The sequence below is a fragment of the Humulus lupulus genome, chromosome 2 (assembly GCF_963169125.1).
Source record: "Humulus lupulus chromosome 2, drHumLupu1.1, whole genome shotgun sequence".
In the NCBI taxonomy this organism is placed as follows: Eukaryota; Viridiplantae; Streptophyta; class Magnoliopsida; order Rosales; family Cannabaceae; genus Humulus; species Humulus lupulus.
In genome coordinates, this window is record NC_084794.1 from 33,524,407 (window position 1) to 33,549,321 (window position 24,915).

General features: G+C 31.5%; 1 protein-coding gene and 1 non-coding gene across 2 annotated transcripts; one reads left to right on the forward strand and one right to left on the reverse strand.

Annotated features, from left to right (window-relative positions):
- Positions 1-14,299: 14,299 nt before the first annotated feature.
- Positions 14,300-14,405, reverse strand: LOC133820107 (small nucleolar RNA R71). The gene has a single exon (XR_009886540.1). It is a non-coding gene; the product is annotated as a small nucleolar RNA R71 (small nucleolar RNA).
- Positions 14,406-20,231: 5,826 nt separating this feature from the next.
- Positions 20,232-23,035, forward strand: LOC133814123 (uncharacterized). Its single transcript, XM_062247121.1, has 4 exons — positions 20,232-20,646; positions 20,868-21,188; positions 21,345-22,252; positions 22,499-23,035. The coding sequence occupies exons 1-4, from the start codon at positions 20,232-20,234 to the stop codon at positions 23,033-23,035; spliced, it is 2,181 nt and encodes a 726-aa protein (XP_062103105.1).
- The last annotated feature ends 1,880 nt before the right edge of the window (positions 23,036-24,915 follow it).

A 24,915-nucleotide genomic window follows, 5' to 3' on the forward strand; every position in this document is an offset into this window, starting at 1 on the left:
ACCCTATAACATTCAAACTTTACCCTTATTTAATTTAATCCTCCAAAATACTTAATCCTTAATTACCATTCATAACATGTGCTTAAAATCCTATTGGTTGATGTCTAAACCTTATAATATAATAAATATAATCCTTAATATCAGTCACATAATCAAACCTTAGGTTATACTTAGTATTCTTAAACTATAGGTTAAACTTAGAAAATCTATAAGTACTACTATGAGTGTCCAAATAATTCCCGGTCTGAACCAAAAATCCATAGTAACAAAGATAACACTAAACATACTATAATACTACTAAACAATTAGCTAGGTAAAGTTCTTGGATTCTACATGCGAGTCCTAAAATTTTTTTTAGGACTCGCGGGGCGCGAGTCCTCTATTTGAGAGCCTTAAAAACTAAAGTTTTTAAGGACTCTCAACGCGAGTCCTAAAAAATCTGGTTGAGTGCCTTTAATTAAATTTTTAGGACTCACTTTGCGAGTCCTAAAAGAATGTTTTTAGGACTCGCAATGCGAGTCCTAAAAAATCTAATCGAGTGCCTTTAAGTAACTTTTTAGGACTCGCAACACTAGTCCTAAAAAATCGGGTTAAGTGCCTTTAAGTAATTTTTTAGGACTCGCGGGTAATTTTTTAAGACTTGCTTTGCATGACCTTAAAAGTAATTTTTTTTAAAAAAAAATACTACAATTTTAATTTTGATTTAAAAATATACATCCATTTGAGTGTCGAATATGTATCAAAAGAAATTTGAAAAGAAAATACTAAAAAAATGGCAAAAAAATTTTACGAAATAAATTTAAAATTTCTAAACATGTATTGTAATTAGCTAGCTATAACATCATGTGCTCTAACCAATTGTAAAAATAACATTGTCCATTCTTCTCTAACTTCGTCAATTTCTTGAGTAGTATATGGCTTGTCGGAGGTGAACTGAAAAAAAAAACAAAAATTTAATTATAATTATATTAGTGGTAATAAATTCAAAGCATATATAGCCATGGTCATTTTTTATTTATACATCTATAATATCTATCACAATACCTTAAAATTTAAAATTTTCAATAACCAAATTAGCTTTGACTCCTTGACCATTCTGCCTGGTTCCCTAAAACCATACCAAACAAGAAGAGAAATAAATCAACACCAAATTTCTTGCACACCAAATTTGAGTTGCTGGATATAGTTAATGGAAACATTAAAAATATTGTTTTAATAGATATGTAAGACTGTTCTAGATTTTTAATAATAAATTTGACTAGTTCTAGATTTTGCTTATGCATATTTAGTGTAGAGAGCATCTTGTTAAGTTGAATTTGTATCTCTCCTTTGGTAAATAAGAGTATTATGCCTCAAACAACATGAATAAACAAATATAAGAATATATATAGAAATGAAGCCCACGATTCTCTCTAATATACAAAGTTTATAAATCCATGAACAATTACAATCTACATCATCACTAACATACAAATATAAATTGTAGTTCATGCAATATAAAGAGGTACACATACTCAAGCATCTTAGATAAGAGGTCAAATGCAGGACTTTTTGAAGAGATGTTTATAAAACCCTGAAGCCTGTGATTGTCACTGTAAAAAGAATACACAAGAAAGGAAAATAAAACATAAATAAAATCAAAACACGGCAAAAAAAAGGAAAGGGAAGGGAAGGAAGATCACAGTTGAGAGTGAAATAAATTAATCTGTTACAGTGACCACTATAAACAGTCTGTTTAAAATATTATATGTATCAAGAGCATCCTTATTTTAGATTTATTTGGGTAATTTATTTAAAAAAAAAAAAGAGAAAAGAAGAGGGAAACAAGAAGTTGGGCGTGTGACCTAGTGGGAAAGGAATACTTTCCTTAAGATGGTAAAAATAAAAAAAATTGAAGACCATGATCATTTGGGGATAGGCATGATCACATTTTATTCCTTTGTATCTTTTTGAAATAAAGAGAAATTAAGAAAAATAAAAGAGAAATGGAAACTTACCTTATTGTCTTTGGGGAGACTTTATGGGGGGATTTGTGATAAAGGGGCTATGAAAGGAGAGAAGAGCCATTTCTCTTGTGTGTGTGTGTGGCTGCCGTGACCTAGAGAGAGAGAGAGAGAGAGAGAGAGAGAGAGGAAGAAAGAAAGAAAGGAAGAAGGAAGGAGAAAGTGAAGAGGAACCCCCTAGAGTATGTCTTCTTGTTTTTCTCTTTGCTTAATCTTTTTTTTGATAATATGATTTTGATTTGTGTTATTTTCTTGTGTGTGTTTGGGTTCTTCCTCCTCCTCATGGTGGCTTTCCCATAAAAAAACCCTAGGCTTGAACAAGGGTGTGGAGTTTGGGGTATTGATCTTTTGTGTTCTTGATTTTTACAATCAAGAGAGGTAATGGTCTTTTCCTTAGCCTTATATTGTTTTTGGTGGGTTGTATATGAGGTTTTGCTAATGGTGCTAATGGTTGATTTTGGTAGGATTGATGTATAGGATTTGGATTTTGTGAGAGTATGATTTGTGTTTAAGGGTTGTGATGTTGATTTTGCTATGCATAAAAAAATTGTAATAATCTATGAATACTTGTATGGTGATTTCGGCCTAGGTACACCCAAGGGTGTTCTTGATATGTTGTGTGATTTACAATATAATTGATCCATGTTTTAGGACCTATGATATGTGGGTAAGAGAATAAGTGGTAATCTTGATATTTTGATCATGAAATTTTGTTAGATGCATGTTATATTTTGAATGATTAAATTATGAGATGCATGAAAATAATGATAGAAATATGCTAGGTTAATATAAGGCATATGTGAATATGGTGCTTATAAATTTACTATATGCTATTTTATTGATAATGTTTTGTTGGTTTTCATGGAATTGCAACAAATGTTTTTTAAAAGGATTCATGTGATTATGTTAGTGATATCAGAATCATGCATATTATAAGAGCATAATGAGATTTTAGGCATGAATGATTTTATGTAATTTTTAAGACAAAAGTTGAGTTTTACAAAGAATTAAGCTTGCTGTTTTTTTTCAAAATAATTGGGTAAAAGTTGATAAAAAGATGAGTTGCATGCATAAATAATGTTCTTGATGAATGTGTTAATTTTTATGAAATTAAAAGAGGATTTTAAGTCTCATGTTATGATATTTTACCCAATTAATTTCCTACATAATTTTTATTGAATTTTGAGAAAAAATATGGGTTTATAAAATTGAGTATGGTGATTTTTAATGATAATAATAGTTGCTGGAATTTTGTAATAAAATATGAAGTAAGTTTCACTAAAAATGAATTTGAGTAATTTTTGGAATAAATTATTTTTCCTAAGTTATGGCAATATTGAAAAATAATATTTTAATGGTATGAATGCATATTTTGATAAATAATGATTTTTCTTTATTTTGATTGAGAAAAATATTTAGACTCTATTTATTTGTGATTTTTGAATAAAATAAATAGTGGCTGAAAGTTTGTTTTAAAAAGGTTAACAATTGTTATTAAATTGTCACATATGGGTTTTTACTACTTAAAAACTAAGTCTTAAATAAATTAAATCAAAATGTATTTTTCCACACTTAAAATATATTTTTCACATCATTTTTGTAACACAATAATAAAATATATTTTTCTAAAGAAACATGTTAAAATAGGTATTTTAATTAAATCCAAGCTTGTTGGTTAATTCTTGGTAAGTTAATATTTATTTAATGAAAATGTCACATATTTTATTTTGAGCTAAAATAAAATAAATTTTTGAGAAATTTAAATCAACTTAGAAATTTTAAAGAAACATAAAGCATGTAATATGGCTATTGATTTTCAAACAATAAAAGCAAGAAATGTAGAATTATCGTTTTTGAAAACGTCTTTATTACGCAACATTCCCACGTATGCATGTTACATGCAAATAAACTTTTACGTCCAGAATCATGATTATTATTCAACTATGTAATTTTTATAAAGCAATCATGTTAGTAAAATGAGTAGAACGGGCATTATTCTTTTGGCGATAATTGCATGTTTTAGTGTAACTGTTATCATGAGTGCATGGCCCATGCACACATGAGTTGTATGGAAGGGCAAAATAGTAATTTTATGAACCTAAGAAACGTTATTTTGATTATGATATAGGCTCGTTGAAAAGATTGTGAAATTCTTAGCTTGGACCTGAGGTAAGGAAGTTAGATAGATTTTATGATTTTATGCTATGAATGGTAAGGCTATTTTATGAATGAACTGTTATGAAATTTTGAATGCCTTAATGTGATGATCTGTTGAATGTGATATGTGTATGGATGTTAGATACATCAAACAGAATGCGATGTTAGATACATCAAACAGATTTCGATGTCAGATACATCGAACGAGTTACTAAGGACATTGAGACGTGATTCCTAGGGCGGACGCGCCGAGGTTATTCAAGGACCAGTGATCTCCTGTTTACCTCATAGGGTGACATGGACAATTAGCGTTCCATGCTCTTCATGTATGCTGTATGTTTGTGATATGATGATATGTCACATTTATGTTATGATATGATGATATGTCACATTTATGTTATGATATGATGATATGTCACATTTATGTTATGATATGATGAAACGTTACGTTTATGTTATGATATACCATGATGTGTTAGATGAACGTTAGTGTTTGGTTGTTTGTTGTTTTCTTACTTGCTTATTTGTTTGTACTTCCTTACTGGGCTTTTAGCTCACCCCCCTTAGTTTCCTTCCAGGTAGCAAATAGGTTTTCTCTATGGCACGCGTGGTGACGTGAGGAGTTCTTTCATCATGGGGTGTATGGCGTGGGGCAATCCTATGGACGATAAAACGATCAAAGTAGAACGCCATTTAAATTATGTTTTGTTTTAAGGGACTTTTTTTCCTAAATTATCAGTGGGACTCTGTTATTTAACTTAATTGGTTTTTCTTGAACCTTGCATAAAAACCTATGTTTTATTTTAAACTTATGGCGCCAACTTGCATGATTTTAAATAAGTCCCCCTGAGACTTTAATAATGGATGGTATTCTTTTATAAATTACGTTATGCGAATGTTTTGTAAGTATTAGTCTAGGGCGTTCTTTACATTATTTTCGGCTCGTTTAATTACTTTCTCATCCAACCATAAGTTAATGCATTGTTTCCAATCTTCAGCATTAACACCACTGTGGGGGTTATTGAGGGCCCGCTCTAAGTTCTTATCTTCACCATAAACTTTATTGAAGTGTGCCTTCCTACGCTTTTTCCTATCAAGATATTTGATGACAGCACCATCATATTTAGCCTCAATAAACTCATCATAGCCTAGCTTCCCTGCTAAATCAAAATAGTGCTACAATTTGAAAACAAAAAAAATTATTAAAACAACGTACCTCCAAAACACATATTATTTATAAATATATTTGAATTAATTACTTCTACAGTGGTATAAAGCAACTGTTTGTATTTTCCAGGCACTGATTTCCAATTATGAAAATTTGTGGTAATTTGTTAGTTACGGTGTTCTCGACTAAATGCATGAACCATGTTCCATGCTTACCCAATGGCTTATAAGTGTCTGGGTCAAAAGTTAATGGAATTGGTTTTCCAGCTTTGTGCCTCGCCTTTTTGAGTTCCTGGCCCATTCCTCCTCCACGCCCTATACGCGGAGCTGTTTTATTTATTTGCATAACAAAATAAAACACATTGATAAATAATAAAAAAAATTGATCACTTAATTTTTCAAAATTAAAAAAGACTAAATTTCATTATCTGACTAACAAGATGAATGGATCCTAGTAGGATCAGGGGTAGGATCACCACATGCATCTCCACCATGAGAGCGTGCGACATCTGCTGACATCTTTATAACAAAAATATTTATTAAAATATGAAAAATTAGGTAGTGTTAATGTGAGACAAACCACTACAACAAAAAAGGCCATTTGCGTCAATTTATAACTGCCACAATTGATTTTTTTGCGTAAGTTTGATATGTGATGCAATTGCCCATGACGCAAACCAGAGTGTCATTTGCGTCAGTGGGGCATTGTCACAAACTGGCATTTGTGGCAGTGCCCCACTGACGCAAATGACACTCTGGTTTGCGTTAGTGGGGCACTGCCACAAATGTTAAAAATGAGTATCTTTTGCGTCAGTTGGGCACTGTCACATAAAGTATTAACCAGGGAAATTGCAAATGTTCATGCCAATTTTCCTGGCCTATTTTGATAAAAAAAAATCAGCACCAGAAACAGAAAAACAGCAGTATGAACAGAAAAACAACAGTATAATTTTTTTAAAACATTTATCTAGAGTTAACATTTGTGATCAAAACTATAAAAGTAATTCAGATATCAAAGTTAATATATGCACTCTTGTGTGTTCTAAATTTCTAAGTATTAAACCTACTTAAACTAAAATTTCCTCACCAACTTGCTCAAATTACTAAATCTTACAAAAAATTGGGTAGCATTTATCTTATTTCTATCATATTTCCCAAAATTTAAATAAACCTATATTCATCACATAAATACAAAAAATCAAGTAATCAATCAAACATGCACAATTACAACCTTATATCACCGCAACACACAGTCTCAGATTCTATCTCCACTATTTTATAATTCGTACATTCTACTAAGTTCAATATCTTAATTATACATTAAGGTTTAAAATATTACCTCTAATATAAAATCCTCCAAAGCTTGATCTCACCAACAAAGTTGTCAACAAAATACCTACTCAAATATAACAATAAACAAAAAAAATAATAAAAAAGTTAACAAAATATAAAGAAAAATATATTAAAGCTATATTGTAACTAAATAAACAATAAAGTGCTTAAAGAAAACAAATAATTTGTTATATGTACTCATTTATATACTTAAACCCGAAATAAAGTTTTTTTTAAAAAAAAAAAAGTTAACAAATCACATAAAGAAAAATTGACTATAAATATCCTAACTAAATCAATAATAAAATATAACTTAAAAAAAACAATTTTAATATATACATATTTAACCAATTAAACCCAAAATTTAAAAAGTTAACAAAATATAAACAAAAATTTTCCAATAATAATCAAACTAAACAATTAATAAAATGAAAGTTATACAAAATATATCCGTTAATATATATATACACTCATTTATATAAGTAAATTTGAAATTAAATTAAATTAAAAAATATTTAATAAAAATAAAATTAATTATAATAAAAAAATTATAAAAAAATCAAATATTAAAATGCAAAGTTTAAACCTGAAACAATTACATAATCATAAATATAAAACTATCCAAAAATTAAAAAATCCGAAATTATGTCAATTTATAAAAAAAAAATCACAAAAATTAAATTTAAATCACAAAAAGTAATAAAATTGCACTTATTTGTGGTAATTGAGCAATGTGAGTTCTTGATGTAGAAAACCCCAAAAAACCAAGAAATTTTATGGGTTTTCAAACTACAATCTTAAAAAATACAAAATCTATACAAAAAATTTAAAAAAAACTATATATAAGTTACATAAACATATATAAATCATTATTTTTATATTAAAATTGAAAAAAAATTGATAAAAACTGTAACGACCCAACTATTCTAGACTTTGGATCATTAATGACTACTATACTAATCTTAAGAAAACGTACATATGAAATAACCATAACTTTATTTAAAAACTGTAAAGTAAAGGTTAAATACATAAAAATTCATTTAGGATATGGGATCCCATTGTTTTGAAAACAAAACATAACTTAAATAAATTGGTTACAAAATTAAGTGCGGAAAAATAATACATAGAAATCATAACTAAAAGACTTAAAAATTTCATTCTCGAATCGAACGCGCAATCCATCGATTCCATCCATGCTCAATACACATCCTCAAGCTGCCAAGAATCTTTCCGCCGCCATAACTATTTTCCTGCACATATAAACATAAAGGAATGAGCCTAATGCCCAGCAAGGAAAAACTACTAAACACATAAACATACACATAAAATCATATCATAACATAACATATGCTAAAAACATATCATAACATATACTATATAAGACTATACTAATAATGGCCATTATGACATGTGATAAACCATCCACGTCCCCTGTCTAATATTTGAGGTAGGTTAGATCACATGCAGTGTATGATAACCCATCTACGTCCCCTGTCTAATATTTGAGGTAGGGTAAATCATAACATAACATATAAAAACATAAACTTATCATAACATATTAAAAATAAGATAACATAAAAACATAACATATCATACAAACATACAAGATCTAGCCTATTTTCCTTACCAAAAATACCGGGATATGAGAACAGGGTCAGGATTTTGGAACACTCCTAAAAACCATTAATAGAGATGTGAGTTTTCTAAAAGAAAGAGATGAAGAGGAATGAACTAAACCATCGAGAATATACTTACCAACAAGAAATCTCAAGTTCGAAGAACTGAGATGCCTAAGAATAGAGAAGATTGAGTTAGGAATTAAGTAGAGAAAAACTATAAGAACTAATGAAACAATACAGAAAAGGAACTAAGAATAGGAATACCTTTGAAATTGCTATGACCGAACTACACCTCGAAACCGAAATACACTCTATGAACCTTACTTCCCAAGTGTCTAATAAGCTTAGAATGACAAATATTATAACCCCAACCCAAGTGTTTATCACCCTATAGTCTCACTAGCACCTAGAAGGCTCTGACCAATGCTTGAAGAATGAATGAATAGGATTGGTGCTAGGTCCTATTTATAAAGTTCTAGGAATAAAAATCTTCTAATTATAATCCAAATTTATATTTAAATTTAAAATAGAATCCTAAGGAATACAAATTTTCTAATTATAATCCAAATTTAAATTTAAATTTAAAATAGAATCCTAACTTCTGACTTTCTAAATCCCGTAACTCTAAACTAATCTACAGTAAAATCAACATATCTAGAGCTGTAAGACTCCGATTTATAATATCTTTATACCGTTAGAAAGATAATTAAATTATCTACAACTTTTTAGAAATAATATTTTTCGAAATTCATAACATAACTGGGTCAAAAATAGGTCGGAAGTTACAGTATCCCAAAGTTACGAAAAATCTATTTAATTATCTAAATCACAAATAAATAAAATATCTAAATCACAAATAAATAAAATTGTGAGTCTAAATATATGAATATCTAAATAAATATCATGCTCCTAACAGATTCTGGTAAAGACTAAGTCTTATATTTCCTTTATTTTATCATTAAAATAATAATTTCTTAATAATCATGCATATAACAAGTGTCATAATCCTATTGGCTTTATCTAAACCTTAGGTTATAATAATCATCATATTAATAACCAGCAATATTAATCAAACCTTATGTTATAATTAATATTCTTAAACTATAGGTTAAACTTATAAAATCCATAACTATTGCTAGGAGTTTCCAACTAAATCCCGGCTTAAACCAAAATCCACAGTAATAAACATACTATAACTACTACTAGCTATTACTATTACTACTATTATCTAACTAGCTAAGTAAAGTTCTTGGACTCTACAAAAACGTACCTAGGTGAGCAAATGTAGAAGGAGGCGCCGCTGGTTTCTCTAGTTTTTCAAGCATTTTCGTTTCTGAACATTAGGTAAATGGGTCTGTACACGGGACGATGAGGTTTATTTAGGTTATTGGGGCCGTTTCCGTCAGTGCCCCACTGACGGTAACGGCCCGTTTGCGTCAGTGGGCACTGATGCAAACACTCCATATTGAAACGCGCGTTTCACTTAGGCGTTTGCGTCAGTGCCCCACTGACGCAAACGGGCCGTTACCGTCAGTGCCCCACTGACGCTGTTAACGACCCGTTTGCGTCAGTGCGGCACTGACGTAAACGACCCCATTAAACATCGTCAGTGTATGTTATGACGCAATTGCCCCATCATTTGTGGCAGTGCCTAACTGTCACAAATGCTAATTTTTGGACAACAGCGTCAGTCAACTGCGTTGACTGACGTGTTTGATTGACACAATTGCCCTTTTTTGCAGTAGTGAACATTGGCTTAATAAAAAGAGACATTATTATTTCTAAACATAACATTTTGTACATATATGAAAACACAATTCTACTATATTGAGTAATCACTATCATCACTACTTGAAGCTACATGAATGAGAATCAAATTATCACTATTGTCATCACTAATGTATTTTCCGGTAAGATGAAATCGTCAATGACGTCGATCATCTCATCTACATATTCGTTATCCTCGACTACCTTATCAACAACAACTTTTTCCACCTCCCCATGGAAAATCCACTATTGATAACTTTCTTGAAAACCCCATCGAAAGATATGTCCCTCTATCGTATCCACGCAATGGAACCTTGAGTTTAGAAATTTCAGACATGGACATCTAATATTTCCATCACAGTCTTGGTGTTGCTTCGCCAAATTCATAAAGACTTGGAGACCGTTCCAATGCTCATCACTATTACAATTTCTCAAAAATGTCCAACTCTTATCTATAAGCATCTGCGATACACGAATAAATCACAATTAAATATAGTTCAACTACGTGTGTGTGTGTGCATCCTATGATCCTCCTTTTCACTCTATTTCTATAAGGGTAAAGAACCCATCCCATTCAGGTTTACCGTGTACATATATTATGATCTATAAAATGAGTTATAGATCAAACTATAGGAAAAAAAATATCACTATGTAATAATAGTCATTCTATCCTATGTAATAAAATCTTACTAGCAAATAAAAGCAAGACAAATCAAAATGTTTTATGATGTCTTATGACTTGTTAAGTTTTATGACATTTCCTTATATCATATATTCTATGATACTTAAGTTTAAAAATCATTACATATATTATTATTTCTCAACTTTATTCTATATAGTTTAACTTTATTATTTATTTTATGTGTTAATGTTTAATTTAAATTAATTATTAAATTAAGTAAGCCTTGTATTAATTTTGTAATGATTGATATTATTTTATAATAGTTATTTGGTAATGTTATTATTAAAAAGTTTAATTTATCGTTCAAATTAAATATATAAATAATTATTAATTATTTATAATTAAAATGTATTAAATATCATTTTTTAATTATATAAATCTTATTTTATTTCTTTAAATGTTAAAATCTAATTTTATTGTAAAAGTTTAATTTTAATAAATTATTTAATTAAGTTAGTCTTACATTAATTAACACTTTTATTTGATTTCTTTATTTGGTAATTTTATTATTAAAAAATTTAATTTAACATTCAAATTGAATTTTTAATTAAAAATAAAAAATATTAATTATTTATAATTAAATATTGTTAGATATCATTTTTTTTAGTTTTTTAACTATTTAAGTCTTTTTTGATTTCTTTATATGTTAAAATCTAATATTATTGTGAAAATTTGATTTTAATAAATTATTTAATTAAGTTAGTATTACATTAATTAACACTTTTATTTTCAAATAGTTATTTATTAATTTTATTATTAAAAACTTTAATTTATTATATATATTTAATTGATTAAAAGACGGTATAATGACTTTATTTTTAACTATCTCAAAATTTTAAATATGCAAGTAACTCTTAAATCCAGTCCACAACATACAACATATTTAATACAATAAATTAGTAAAACAATTCAAACTCTTACAAACATTTTACTAACATAAAACTTTTAAATAAAATTAAAATCTATTTTTTATCATAAAATATCAAACTTATAGATTGAATCCAATAAAAATTTCAATATCAATAATTCAAACATAATATTATTTTTATTATTACTAAGTTAAAGATTTTTTTATACAAATATTAACTTTGCCCAAAGCTCCAGCACTGCTTCGCTGGCGTCGTGGTGGTGGTGGCACCAAAATAAAATGAGTTAGGGTAATAATATTAAAAAAAATATATCTTAAAAAAATTACATCTACAAAAAATAAATAATAAATTGAGAGAGAGGCTGAGACATACATGTATGGTGGGTGATGGAAGATGCCGCTGGTGAGGTCGGTGGTGGGTGGGGGAGGAGGATTTAGGAAATATTGTGGGGATTTTAGGAAAATGGGTTTTGGGAATTTTTGAGAGAGAGAGGTCGGGGTGGGGTCGGATGGGGTAGGGGAGGGGTTGGATGGGGTCGTTTGGGTCATCTGGGTCGACTGGGGTCGTCTAGTGTCTGCTCGGATGGAGTTGCAGATAGAACTCGAGAAGAGAGAGAAAGGAGGCATAAGAATGAGGAAGAAGAAGGGGCTGGGATAGATATATCGTCACCATTATCTGCGGCAAAAAATTTCCCGCAAATACCCTTTATTTTCGCCTCAGATAAAGGTTCTTGATTAAAAATTAGTTAAATGGCGTTGTTCTACTTAAATCCTAAAATCATGAGCTTTGTTTGCGGCGAAAATTTTCGGTGCAAATAATACATTATTTCGCTGCAAATATGAAGCGAAAATATACCCCCAAAAAATTCCCACCAAACTGTTTCACCTAAGTTTTTCATGACTACTCAACTTTTTTGCGGCGAAAATAATCGTCACAAATAATATTATTTTCACCGCAAATAAGTTTTCATTTACTCACGCCAAACAGTGCATGCCCTTTTAATTTACTTTATATATAAAAATCGAAGTGGAATGACTTTCCACTTCGGTTTTTATATATAAACCGAAGTAAAAGGGTTCCACAATAATTAAGGGCCCTGTTTGGTACGTACACTTTTCCACTTCAGTTCTTTCATAAAAACCGAAGTGGAAACCCCCCCGTGGTTCACCAACCAAACACGACCCTTGTCTTATTGCTATTTTTACTTCATTTTTTTTTTTATAAAAAGCGAAGTAATAGCCTATTTATTTTAAGCACAATTCCCATTAGCGAAGTAAAAACCTATTTAGAAGCTTTTACTTCGGTTTTTAATTATTGTTTGTGTAAAAATTGAAGTAGAAACCTATATTTCTAGTGGTGTCATCTGATCGAATAGACAGAGTATGAGAAAATTGTACAGGACCTGTTTGTAGAAGAGTAACTATAATGTCCCAAAATTCCTAATAAGGCTTAGTTAGTGCCTTAGTTAGCGTGTCGGTAGGACACATGGAGTAATTATGTGTTAATTAATTGAGTAAATGTGTGATTATGTGAATTATGTTATGATATAAATAAGTTATGCATGTTTAGGTATATTAAATGTGCTCATAGGCCCTCTTATAGTAGAAAATGGCATTTTCATAATTTGACTCGTTGATGGTATAATTGTAATTATATGTATTATATGACTGGGACCACATTATTATGTGGATATATTTGAGATATTCAGCAGGAGTCGATCCTATTGAGCAAAGTAGCAGTAAGGTCACAACGGGGATAAATACCCAGTTTGGGGTGAGCCTAGGGGTATTTTTGGTAAGTTGGAGAATTACTAGGACTCATTGGAGTATGAGTTATATTTGGGGAAAATATATGTATTGTGGGATTACAGGAAATTAATTGGGAATAATAAGAGAAATTTGAGGTTTAGTGGGATTAGAGGGTCAAATGATCTTTTGCCCTTAGTACCTGTGGAGACGATCTACTTATCATTATATTACTTGTGATTACGTGCACTTGCGTATTTAAATCAATTTAAATTCACCACACCAAGTTTTTGGCTCCGTTGCCAGGGGTTGGTATTATAAATTTTTGTAATATCAATTACTTGCAATTTATTTTTCTTTGTTGAGCTGACTTTGTTTGCTTGCTCTTGTGATTGCTCAGGTGATTTACTATATGAACGAGCAAGAAGGCATTGAACTAGCTCCTATTGACCCTGAGATTGAAAGAATAATTAGAAGAATACTAAGGGAACAACAGGCTCAAAATCACCTTAATATGGCTGAAGAGGTTGAAGGAGTTGAGGGTGCTAATAATGTCACTAAAGCAATTGTTATGGCTGATGATAGCGAGAGAGAGCCATAAGGGAGTATGCTACTCCCATGTTTAATGAGCTCAATTCGGGCATTGTTAGGCATGAAATTCAAGCACCCTACTTCGAGTTAAAGCCCGTTATGTTCCAAATGTTGCAAACAGTGGGTCAATTTAGTGGGCTGCCTACTGAGGATCCTTATCTTCATCTTCGTTCATTTTTGGAGGTGAGCGATTCTTTCAAGCCACAAGTAGTGAGTGACGAGACCCTAAGGTTGAAATTGTTCCCTTTCTCTTTGAGGGATCGAGCTAGAGCTTGGCTCAACACCCTTCCTCCCGACTTAGTGACTACATGGAATGACTTGGCTGAAAAATTCTTGATGAAGTACCTTCCTCCTACCAAAAATGCAAAGGCTCACAATGAAATCATGTCATTTCAGCACCTGGAGGATGAATAATTTTGTGAGTCTTGGGAGAGATTCAAGGAGTTATTGAGGAAATGCCCACACCATGGGATTCTGCATTGTATACAAATGAAACTTTCTATAATGGGCTCAATTCTTCCACTCGCACGGTGTTGGATGCTTCAGCTAATGGGGCTATTCTCTCTAAGTCCTACAATGAAGCCTATGAGATTTTGGAGAGGATAGCTAGCAACAATTATCAATGGTCCAATGCTAGAGCCTCAACAAGTCGAAAAGTGGCTGGTACACTTGAAGTGGATGCATTGACAGCTTTGACCGCTCAAGTTTCTTCCATGACTAACCTTCTCAAGAACATGAGTTTGGGGGGAGTGGTACAACCAGCTGCTATGGGAAAAGTTGCTGATGTATCTTGTGTTTATTGTGGAGATGGGCACACATTTGAGAGTTGTCCTTCGAATCCCGCTTCGGTTTGCTATGTGGGAAATCAAAATGCCAACCGTAATAACCCATATTCAAACTCTTATAATCCGGGGTGGAGGCAGCATCAAAAGTTCTCATGGGGGGGGGGGGGGGGTCAAGGAGCTAGTTCAAGCGGAGCACCAATGCAAAACTAGCCTACATATCCACCGGGGTTTTCTCAACAACAACCAAGAGCTCAGGCACCTCCTCCTCAAGTGTCTCAATCAAGCCCTTTGGAGAGTTTAATGAAAGAATATATGGCCAAGAATGATGTTGTGATTTAGAGCCAAGCGACATCCTTGAGGAACTTAGAAATTCAAATGGGGCAACTAGCTAATGAGCTAAGAAATAGACCACAAGGCACCTTGCCTAGTGATATCGAAAATCCAAGGAAAGATGGTAAAGAGAATTGCAAGGGAGTTGCAAGAAAGAAACGATCTTTCTAAAAGGTAAGTAACATTCTTCTACTAGTTATTTTATTTTTATTTGCACTATTATCTTAAAAACAAAAAAAAAAGTAATATATATCTATAAAAAAAAAGAAAAAAAAAAGAAAAGAAAAAGAGTAAAAATCGAAAAAAAAGAAAGTTATACATATATTTATTTATATTGTTATATATTATATATTATATATTATATTATATATATCTTGGTAGTTGATGGCATTTAGTACCTTCTACTTACTTATTAGTTGAGTGCATTAGTGCCTCCTAACCCTTTTTTTTTCTTTTACTTTTTTATGTTTTTTTTAGTTGAGTGCATTTGTGCCTCCTAAATACTTGATAGTTGAGTGCATTTTTTGCCTCCTACATACTTGAACAATCTGTCTCATCTAGTGATGGCATTAGTGCCTCCTAGCTTTTATTTTTATTTTTTATTTTTATTTATCTTAGTTGATGGCACTAGTGCCTCCTAAGTTTTATTATTATTATTATTATTATTATTATTATTATTATTAGTGTTGGTTGATGGCATTAGTGCCTCCTTGCTTTTATTTATTTATTTATTTTTTTGTTGATCATTTAGTTGATACCTAATTTTTACCTTAATTTTGTTATGGTTGATGGCATGCTATGCCTCCCTACTCTTGTCTAATTTTTGATAATTTTATCTTATTTTTCTTTGTTTTTTTTAACCATATTATCATGTAATTGTTTAATATCTTAACATTGTTCTCTTAATTTTATTTTCTTTTTCTTTTTACCTTAATTGTCATTTAAAAAAAAAATTATTAGTTTGTCATTTAGTTTACCATATGGATCATTTTAATTATAGTTGGAATTCTGAGTACAACTATTATGAGCATTCAAATTTAAATTATGGAGAAACTAATGACATGCATGATTATGGTGAAGCCTTAGATATGCCATTTTCCCCCACCTATAATCCAAATTTTTCATGGAGTCATACCCAGTCTCCAATAGGGCATGAATTCAACATGCATAATCAAAGTCATGCCCAATCCGACCTATCATATCCCATTGAACAAGAAACGAGCCCATCTTTAGAGGATACCCTACAACAGTTTATGCAATCAACCTACCAAATCTTACTAGCCCAATCTCAGTCAATCTCAAAAATTGAGACAATAGTAGGACAACTTGCAACTGTTATAGAGTCAGAAAAACAAGTTTATTCCAACCAACCCATTCCCAATCCAAATAGTCAAATTGAAAATGAAAAGGAGAATGAAGTTGTTGAAGAACTTGTAATATGCATCCAACCCCCTAATAAAACAAAAGAGTTGGATGAAATAATTTTCGAGGCTCATAAGGAAAACGAAAAAGATATAATTACATTTCAAGAGCCCATAATTGAACAAATTTATATATTTACTCAAAATGAAAAAGAGTCTAATATAGATATGCAATTTTCTTATTTTATTGATATTCCATTAAAATTGCATATTTCTAATTTTCTTATAGGTGTGACGTTATCAATTCTTATTCATGGCATTTTCATCAAAGTCATAACTCACTCTACAAATGAAATTTTATACCATCGATTGGATGTAGGTTAAAATAATAATAATAATAATAATTTTTAGTCGAGCGAAAGACTATAAACTAAAGCGCTTTGTGGGAGGCAACCCATATTTTTATGTTTCATTTTATATTTCACTTTTGTTGTGTGTTTTATTTATGTTTTAGGTTAACTTCTTGTTTTGATTTTTGTTTTTTGTTACACTCTTGACAATGCTCCATGATGAGGTACGACCATTCTAAACTCTAAACTCTTTCACGCTTCAATTTATATTTGTATTTTGATACATTGAGAACAATGCATAAATTAAGTTTGGGGGTAGTGGGTTTATATGGTTACTTCTTTCATGTGTTTGAAAATGGTATAATTTTTTTTTAATAAAAAGAAAAAACAAAAAAAATTGGATGGTAGAGTCTCTATTTTTTTTATATTAATTATAAAAAAAACAAAAAAAATATTATCTTTGTAGTAATTTATATTTATATAGTTTTGTGCTTTTATACTTTATTTTCTATAAAAAAAAATGAAATTTTAAAAAAATCATTCATCATAATATGTGAAATAAAAAGTTTATTACAACAATTTTTCCAAAATTCACATAATAACTTGATAAATAGTTTTGGACTTCTAATTTAAAATATATATTTTCAAAGCAAGATTGACTATGGAATTAATTACATAAGGTTAATTTTGATTCATATTTTTTATAAATTATTTTCAATGTACAATCTTGGATGACATTTTTTGATATCACCAAATAAAAAAAAATGTGTGTTTTTTATTTTTCTTTTGCTTGAGGACTAGCAAAATTCTAAGTTTGGGGGTGTGATAACTCTACAAAATAGAGTTATTTTACCACTTTTTATGTGCTAATTATTGCTTAATTCTTGAGTTTTTAAATAATTTATTAAGTTTTTAAGTAATTTTGAATTTATTAGGATTATTTTAATTTTATAGATTTTTGTGTGTTTTTATAGTTATTTTGTTGTAAGAATATGGTAGTTAATTATTTAAGCTATTGTGTTTAGGGAAGTAAAAAAAAAAGTGTGTTTTATTGAAATTAAATGTTAAATTAAATTAAGTTGTAATTAATATTTTCAAAGAATTAATATGGTTTATTTTATAAATGAAAATATTTTATTATGACTTAATTTATATTATTTTGTGTAGGTAATATGTTGTATTTTTGTGCTTGAAGTGGAATAAATACTAGAAAGTTCAAAAAGAAGGAAAGTGGCATTTCTGAAAAGTACAGGCTCAAAGGTCCATCTGCCAGGCCCAATCCGCCCAACAGCTGCCCTTGATTCACCATTCAGCACTCCACTCCTTCAGCATCCCACGCCTGAAGCTTCTTGCCCAGCCGTGCATCACATATGCACATCATAGATCTCAGCCGCCTGCCTCACGTGAAGCAATCAACCTCTGCCCTTCTCCCAAGTTGCTAGCCCAATTCCACCGAAGCCCAACACAGGCCCAACATGCCTGCTGCCTCACCAGCTGCCAAATAGCCACAAAAAGACCCCAAAAATCACATTTTCATTCCCAATATTTTTCACTCAAATATCAATTTACTCTTCCCTATTTTTCTTACCTAAATAAACATTCCTAATTCATTTTTTTACCCTAGCTTTTCACTAATCTTTTACCCAACCAAACATTTCATCTTTCCAATACTCTTACACTTACTCTATTTATCCTACCACTTCCCAACACAATTAAATTAATCAATTTATTTATTTTAATTTGATTAATTTAATCTCCATATTTTGCCTATAAATAGAGTCTTGTAAGACTATTTGGGGAGCTCTTCTTCTTCATCTTTTCAACATCTTCTACTCATATTTTTCTCTTTTCTTTTCACTAGTTTCTCTCTACCATTTTTATCTTTTGAAGAGCATGTCAAGTATGTTATTTTGTAATTTTTATCTAGTTATGAGCTTCTAATCTTTTTCAAAGGTTATTAAGATGATGATGAAGCAAAATGTAACTAGATAGTATTTTTTGTTGTATGTTGATTTCCCATTTGTACAACATTGTTTATGGATTTTTCTATCAAAGATATGCATTTTTCATCTATTATTGATTGTTAAAGCATATTACACTTAGCTCTTCATTATGCAAAAATATGATATTCTTTGATTAAATGTTTTTCATTAAATTGTTCACATCTAATTCTTAGAGCATAAGTATCATATTTTGCCTAAACATAATCTCTTTGATTTTTTGTAGTTTCATTAGGTTGTAACACAACTAATGCTTAGAAATTATATCTTATATAAGTGAAGAAAAATCCTACATTTTTAAATAGAGTCTTGTAAGACCATTTGGGGAGCTCTTCTTCTTCATCTTTTCAACATCTTCTACTCATATTTTTCTCTTTTCTTTTCACTAGTTTCTCTCTACCATTTTCATCTTTTGAAGAGCATGTCAATTATGTTATTTTGTAATTTTTATCTAGTTATGAGCTTCTGATCTTTTTCAAATGTTATTAAGATGATGATGAAGCAAAATGTAACTAGATAGTATTTTTTGTTGTATGTTGATTTCCCATTTGTACAACATTGTTTATGGATTTTTCTATCAAAGATATGCATTTTTCATCTATTATTGATTGTTAAAGCATATTACACTTAGCTCTTCATTATGAAAAAATATGATATTCTTTGATTAAATGTTTTTCATTAAATTGTTCACATCTAATTCTTAGAGCATAAGTATCATATTTTGCCTAAACATAATCTCTTTGATTTTTTGTAGTTTCATTAGGTTGTAACACAACTAATGCTTAGAAATTATCTTATATAAGTGAAGAAAAATCCTACATTTTTAAAGTAACTTGTGCTTGAATAGAAAATGTATTTTGAAAAAAGTATAGTGTGATTTATTTCAACTATATCTAAACTTGGGAATCAATATACTTATAAATACTATTGAACTTGCATTTTGTGGATTCTAATATCTTAATAATCTTATTTTACATATATCATTTGAAAACCATTTTTCTATTTAACCTTAAATATTTTTATTACTTGTCTTTTATTTTTCTAAAACAAAATCTCATCAAATATTTGGAACTAGGTTAGAATATTATTGCTTTGTTTGAAATAGTTTCTTTTGATGTTAGTCAACTCCCATGGGTTCGACCTCGTACTTACATGAACATTATATTCCGAAATGATTCGTGCACTTGCGAGTTTAATTGTTAAAACACCATCTTTTGGGATCAACACACTTCAATCCAAAGTAATTTGGACAAGGGAGACAAAGTTGTGAATTCAAAATTTTCAAATGCTGATCCTGAAGCAATTGCTGCAGCAATTCCTCAATAAAATGCTACAGAGAAGCCTATGAGCAAGCCACCTCCACCATTTCCTCAATGCTTTCAAAAGCAGCAACAAGATGGTCAATTCCGAAGATTTTTAGATGTTTTGAAACAACTTCACATCAATATACTGTTGGTGGAAGCTTTGGAGCAAATGCCCAACTATGTGAAGTTTTTGAAGGATATTTTAGCTAAGAAGAGGAAGCTTGGAAAATTTGAAACGGTGGCTTTGACTGAAGGTTGTAGTGCTATATTGAAGAATAAAATTCCTCCTAAATTGAAAGACCCGGGCAGCTTCACAATTCCTTGTTCTATTGGTGGTAGAGATGTTGGTAGACCACTTTGTCACTTGGGGGCTAGTATCAATTTGATGCCCATGTTGATTTTTAAGAAGTTGGGGATTGGAAAAGCAAGACCAACCATAGTCACTTTGCAATTAGCGGATCGTTTTATGGCACACCCGGAAGGAAAAATTAAGGATGTACTTGTGCAATTTGATAAATTCATTTTTCTGGCTGATTTCATCATTCTTAATTATGAAGCTGATAGAGATGTTCCTATTATCTTGGGTAGGCCATTTCTAGCTACCGGGAGGACCTTGATTGATGTACAAAAAGGGGAGCTTACTATGAGGGTGAATGACCAACAAGTGACTTTCAATGTGTTCAACGCTATGAAGTTTCCTGATGAGATTAAGGAATGCTCTAGGGTGAGTGTAATTAAGTCATTTGTCATTGAAAAATTCCACAAGGAAGCTTTTAAAGATGGAATGGGGTGAGGTCACTTGAAGAGCTTGAAGACTTAAGTGAAGAGGAAGAAAGCCAAGTTACATGGGTGGAGTTAAAGCAACCCTTTGCTAAATTTAGGAGGCCTTTTGAGTCATTGGATTTGTCGGAAGGGAATTTTAAGCCTCCTAAGCCCTCTATTCAAGAGCCACCAAAATTAGAGTTGAAGCCTTTGCCTAATCACTTGAAGTATGCCTATTTGAAAGATAATGAGACTTTGCCTGTGATTATTTCAGCCATGTTAGGAGCAGAAAAAGAGCATTTGTTGCTGGTTGTTTTGAAGAAATATACAAGAGCCATTGGTTGGAGCATGGCGAATATCAATGGTATAAGTCCCTCATTTTGTATGCATAAAATTCTGTTGGAGGATTGCTGTAATAATTTTGTTGAGCAGTAGCGAAGGCTTAATCCTATCATGAAGGAAGTGGTTAGAAAATAGATAATTAAGTGGCTTGATTATGGAGTTGTTTACCCAATTTCAGATAGTTCTTGGGTCAGACCGATTCAGTGTGTTCCTAAGAAAGGTGGAGTCACGGTGGTCGCTAATGAAAATAATGAGTTGATTCCGACAAGACAAGTGTCGGGGTGGCATGTTTGTATGGACTATCGGAAGCTGAATAAGGCTACTTGGAAAGACCACTTCCTGTTGCCATTCATTGATCAAATGCTTGATCGGTTGGCGGGAAAGGAGTTTTATTGTTTCCTTGACGGGTATTCAGGCTATAATCAGATTTCCATTATGCTAGAAGATCAAGAGAAGACTACATTTACTTGTCCTTATGGCACCTTTGCCTTTAGAAGGATGTCGTTTGGGCTGTGCAATGCTCCCGCCACTTTCCAACGTTGTATGATGGCGATATTTTCAGATATGGTGGAAAAGTCTCTTGCAGTCTTCATAGAAGATTTTTCAGTATTTGGTGAGTCCTTTGACACCTATTTGGCTAACTTGGAGCAAGTTTTGGCGAGATGTGAAGAAATGAACTTGGTACTCAATTGGGAAAAATGCCATTTCATGGTGCAAGAAGGCATTGTGTTGGGCCATAGAATTTCTAACAAGGGAATAGCAGTGGATAGAGCAAAGCTGAAAGTCATTGAAAAATTACAACCACCAACTATAGTCAAGGGGATTAGAAGCTTTTTAGGACACACGGGCTTCTATAGGAGGTTTATAAAAGATTTTTCAAAGATTTCTAAGCCCCTTTGTTCCTTACTTGAGCAAAATCAAGCATTTGAGTTCACCAAGGAGTGTCAAGAAGCATTTGTGACTTTGAAGAAAGCTCTTATCACCGTACCCATCATTGTAGCTCCACATTGGTCTCTTCCCTATGAATTGATGTGCAATGCTAGTGATTTTGTTGTGGGTGTCATACTTGGGCAGCGAAAAGAGAAGGTTTTTCATTCCATTTATTATGCAAGCAAGACATTAGCCGATGCTTAATTGAACTATACAACCACCGAGAAAGAGCTTTTGGCGGTGGTGTTTGCTTTTGACAAGTTTAGAGCTTATCTTGTGGGGACTAAAGTGGTGGTTTACACTGATCATTCAGCGATCAAGTATCTAATTGCCAAGAAGGATGCTAAGCCAAGACTTATTCGATAGGTGTTGTTTCTTCAAGAATTTGACTTGGAAATTCAGGATAGAAAAGGAACAGAGAACCAAGTGGTTGACCATTTATCTAGACTTGAAGTTGGAAGTGAAAAGCAAAATGAAGGGCCTATTAAAGAGACATTCCCCGATGAACAATTTTTTGTTGTGAACCAAGTCACTACAACATTGTATGCTGATTTTGTCAACTATTTGGTGAGTGGTTTGCAGCCACCTGATTTGAATAGGCAGCAACTCGAGAAATTATTTCATGATGTGAAATTTTATTATTGGGATGAGCCCTATTTGTACAAGCAATGTCCAGATCGAATCATGAGGCATTTTGTGCCTGAGGATGATGTTTTTAGCATACTAGAGCATTGTCATTCAGCTCCTTATAGTGGACATTTTGGTGGGCAAAGGACAGCCGCTAAGGTTTTTCAATCGGGATACTATTGGCCTTCTATTTTCAAGAATGCTCATGAATTTGCTAAAAGATGTGACCACTGCCAAAGTGTTGGAAATATTTCAGCAAGGAGTGAAATGCCCTTGAATAGCATCCTTGAAGTGGAATTTTTCGATGTTTAGGAAATCGACTTCATGAGGCCTTTCCACCATCATTTGGAAATTTGTATATTTTGGTGGTGGTTGACTAAGTATCTAAGTGGGTTGAAGTAGTGGAAAATCCTACTAATGATTCTAAGGTGGTCATGAAATTCCTACATAAGCATGTGTTCACCCGCTTTGGCACTCCAAGGGTGCTTATAAGTGATGAAGGCACCCACTTTGTGAACAAGATTTTGGTAGCCTTGTTAGTTAAATATAGTGTGAAACACAAGATTGCCACAGCCTACCACCCTCAAACAAATGGTCAAGCATAAATATCCAATAGAGAGATCAAAGGAATCCTAGAGAAAGTGGTGAATCCTAGTAGAAAGGATTGGTCTCAAAAATTGGATGATGCTCTTTGGGCCTATAGAATGACTTTCAAAACCCCTTTGGGAATGTCACCCTATCGTTTGGTTTTTTGGGAAAGCTTGCCATTTGTCCGTTGAGTTGGAGCATAAGGAATATTTGGCCACTAAGAAGTTGAATATGGATCTCAAAGCTGTTGGAGAAGCTTGTAAGTTACAATTAAATGAGTTGGAAGAGATGAGGTTGTTCTCCTATGAAAATGCTAAGTTGTACAAGGAGAAAACTAAGAGGTGGCATGACCAGAAAATTCAAGCTCGAGTCTTTGAGAAGGGGCAGAAAGTGTTACTCTTCAACTCGTGCTTGAAGTTGTTTCCTGGCAAGTTGAAGTCCCGCTGGTCAGGCCCATTCACTGTGGTGAAAGTTTACCCCTTTGGAGCAGTTGAAGTTCGGGAAGATCAATTCGGAAGGGAATTTAAAGTGAATGGGTAGCGTTTGAAACATTATTGGGGAGGTGAGGTCAACCGCGAGAAGACCTCCATCACTTTGGAGGATCCTTAAAGCCGTTGTTGTTTTGGGTTGTCAAGTGATTCATGCACTAAATTTAAGGCAACCCAGAAAGGAGAAAGTGTAACATAATAGTGTATATAAAAAAAAAGAGAGAGAAAAAAAAAATATATATATATACGAGTGTTTTTAATTATTTTTATTTTTTGTAATTTTAATTTCATTTTATTGTAATGTTTTGGAGTTGTTTTATGTGTGTTTTTGTGTTTCAGATGTTAAAAAAGCAAGCAAATGGTGTTTTGGGAAGTAATTTTGGGGTCCGATGGTCTTGCAAAAGTTTTGCTTCAGCAAATCGGGAGCAAAAATTTCCGAAAAAACGGAGGAGGTACGTCACATTTTGGTTAGTGAAGCAAAACTTAGACAAAATGGTGGAAATCTGGGCAGGTAAAAGTCCTGGGGTCGTGGGTTCATCCAGAAAATATATTTATATATATACATATACATATTTTTATATATACATAAAAAAAAACATTTTAAAAAAAAGTATATATCTATAAATATAAATATATATATTTATATATACAAAAATATAAAAATATATATATAAGTAATATCAGTAATTTTTTGTAATCAAAAGAAACAAGAAAGCAAAAAAATATTTTTTACGTTTATTTTTTCTCTACTCTTTTTTTTTATATATAGATATATGTATATATATTTTACCAAAAAGAAAAGGGAGAAAGAAAAAGAAAATATATATATATAAATAACTAATTTTTTTTAATAATAATCAAATTAACTAAAAATTAGTAAAAAAAAATACAACCTACAAATACAATAACACTATGCTAACACAATATTCATACTAACAAAAATACAAATGAAGTTACAAACATTTTGGTAAAAATTTCACTAAAACTTTTGAAAACTACTCCCCGACAATGGCGCCAAAATTTGTTTAACGCCCAAAATGTGACAATCACTAAGCGGTAGTTGTAGTAAAATCGGGCGGTTGATCCACAAGGAGGTAACCTAAAACCAAAAGATTA

Coding starts and splice junctions, on each gene's coding strand:
- LOC133814123 (XM_062247121.1), top strand. CDS start 20,232: ATGCCCAACTATGTGAAGTTTTTGAAGGATATTTTAGCTAAGAAGAGG. Junction 21,189..21,344: donor GAGCATGGCGAATATCAATG/GTATAAGTCCCT, acceptor ACCCAATTTCAG/ATAGTTCTTGGGTCAGACCG. Junction 22,253..22,498: donor TTGGGCAGCGAAAAGAGAAG/GTTTTTCATTCC, acceptor TTGGAAATTCAG/GATAGAAAAGGAACAGAGAA.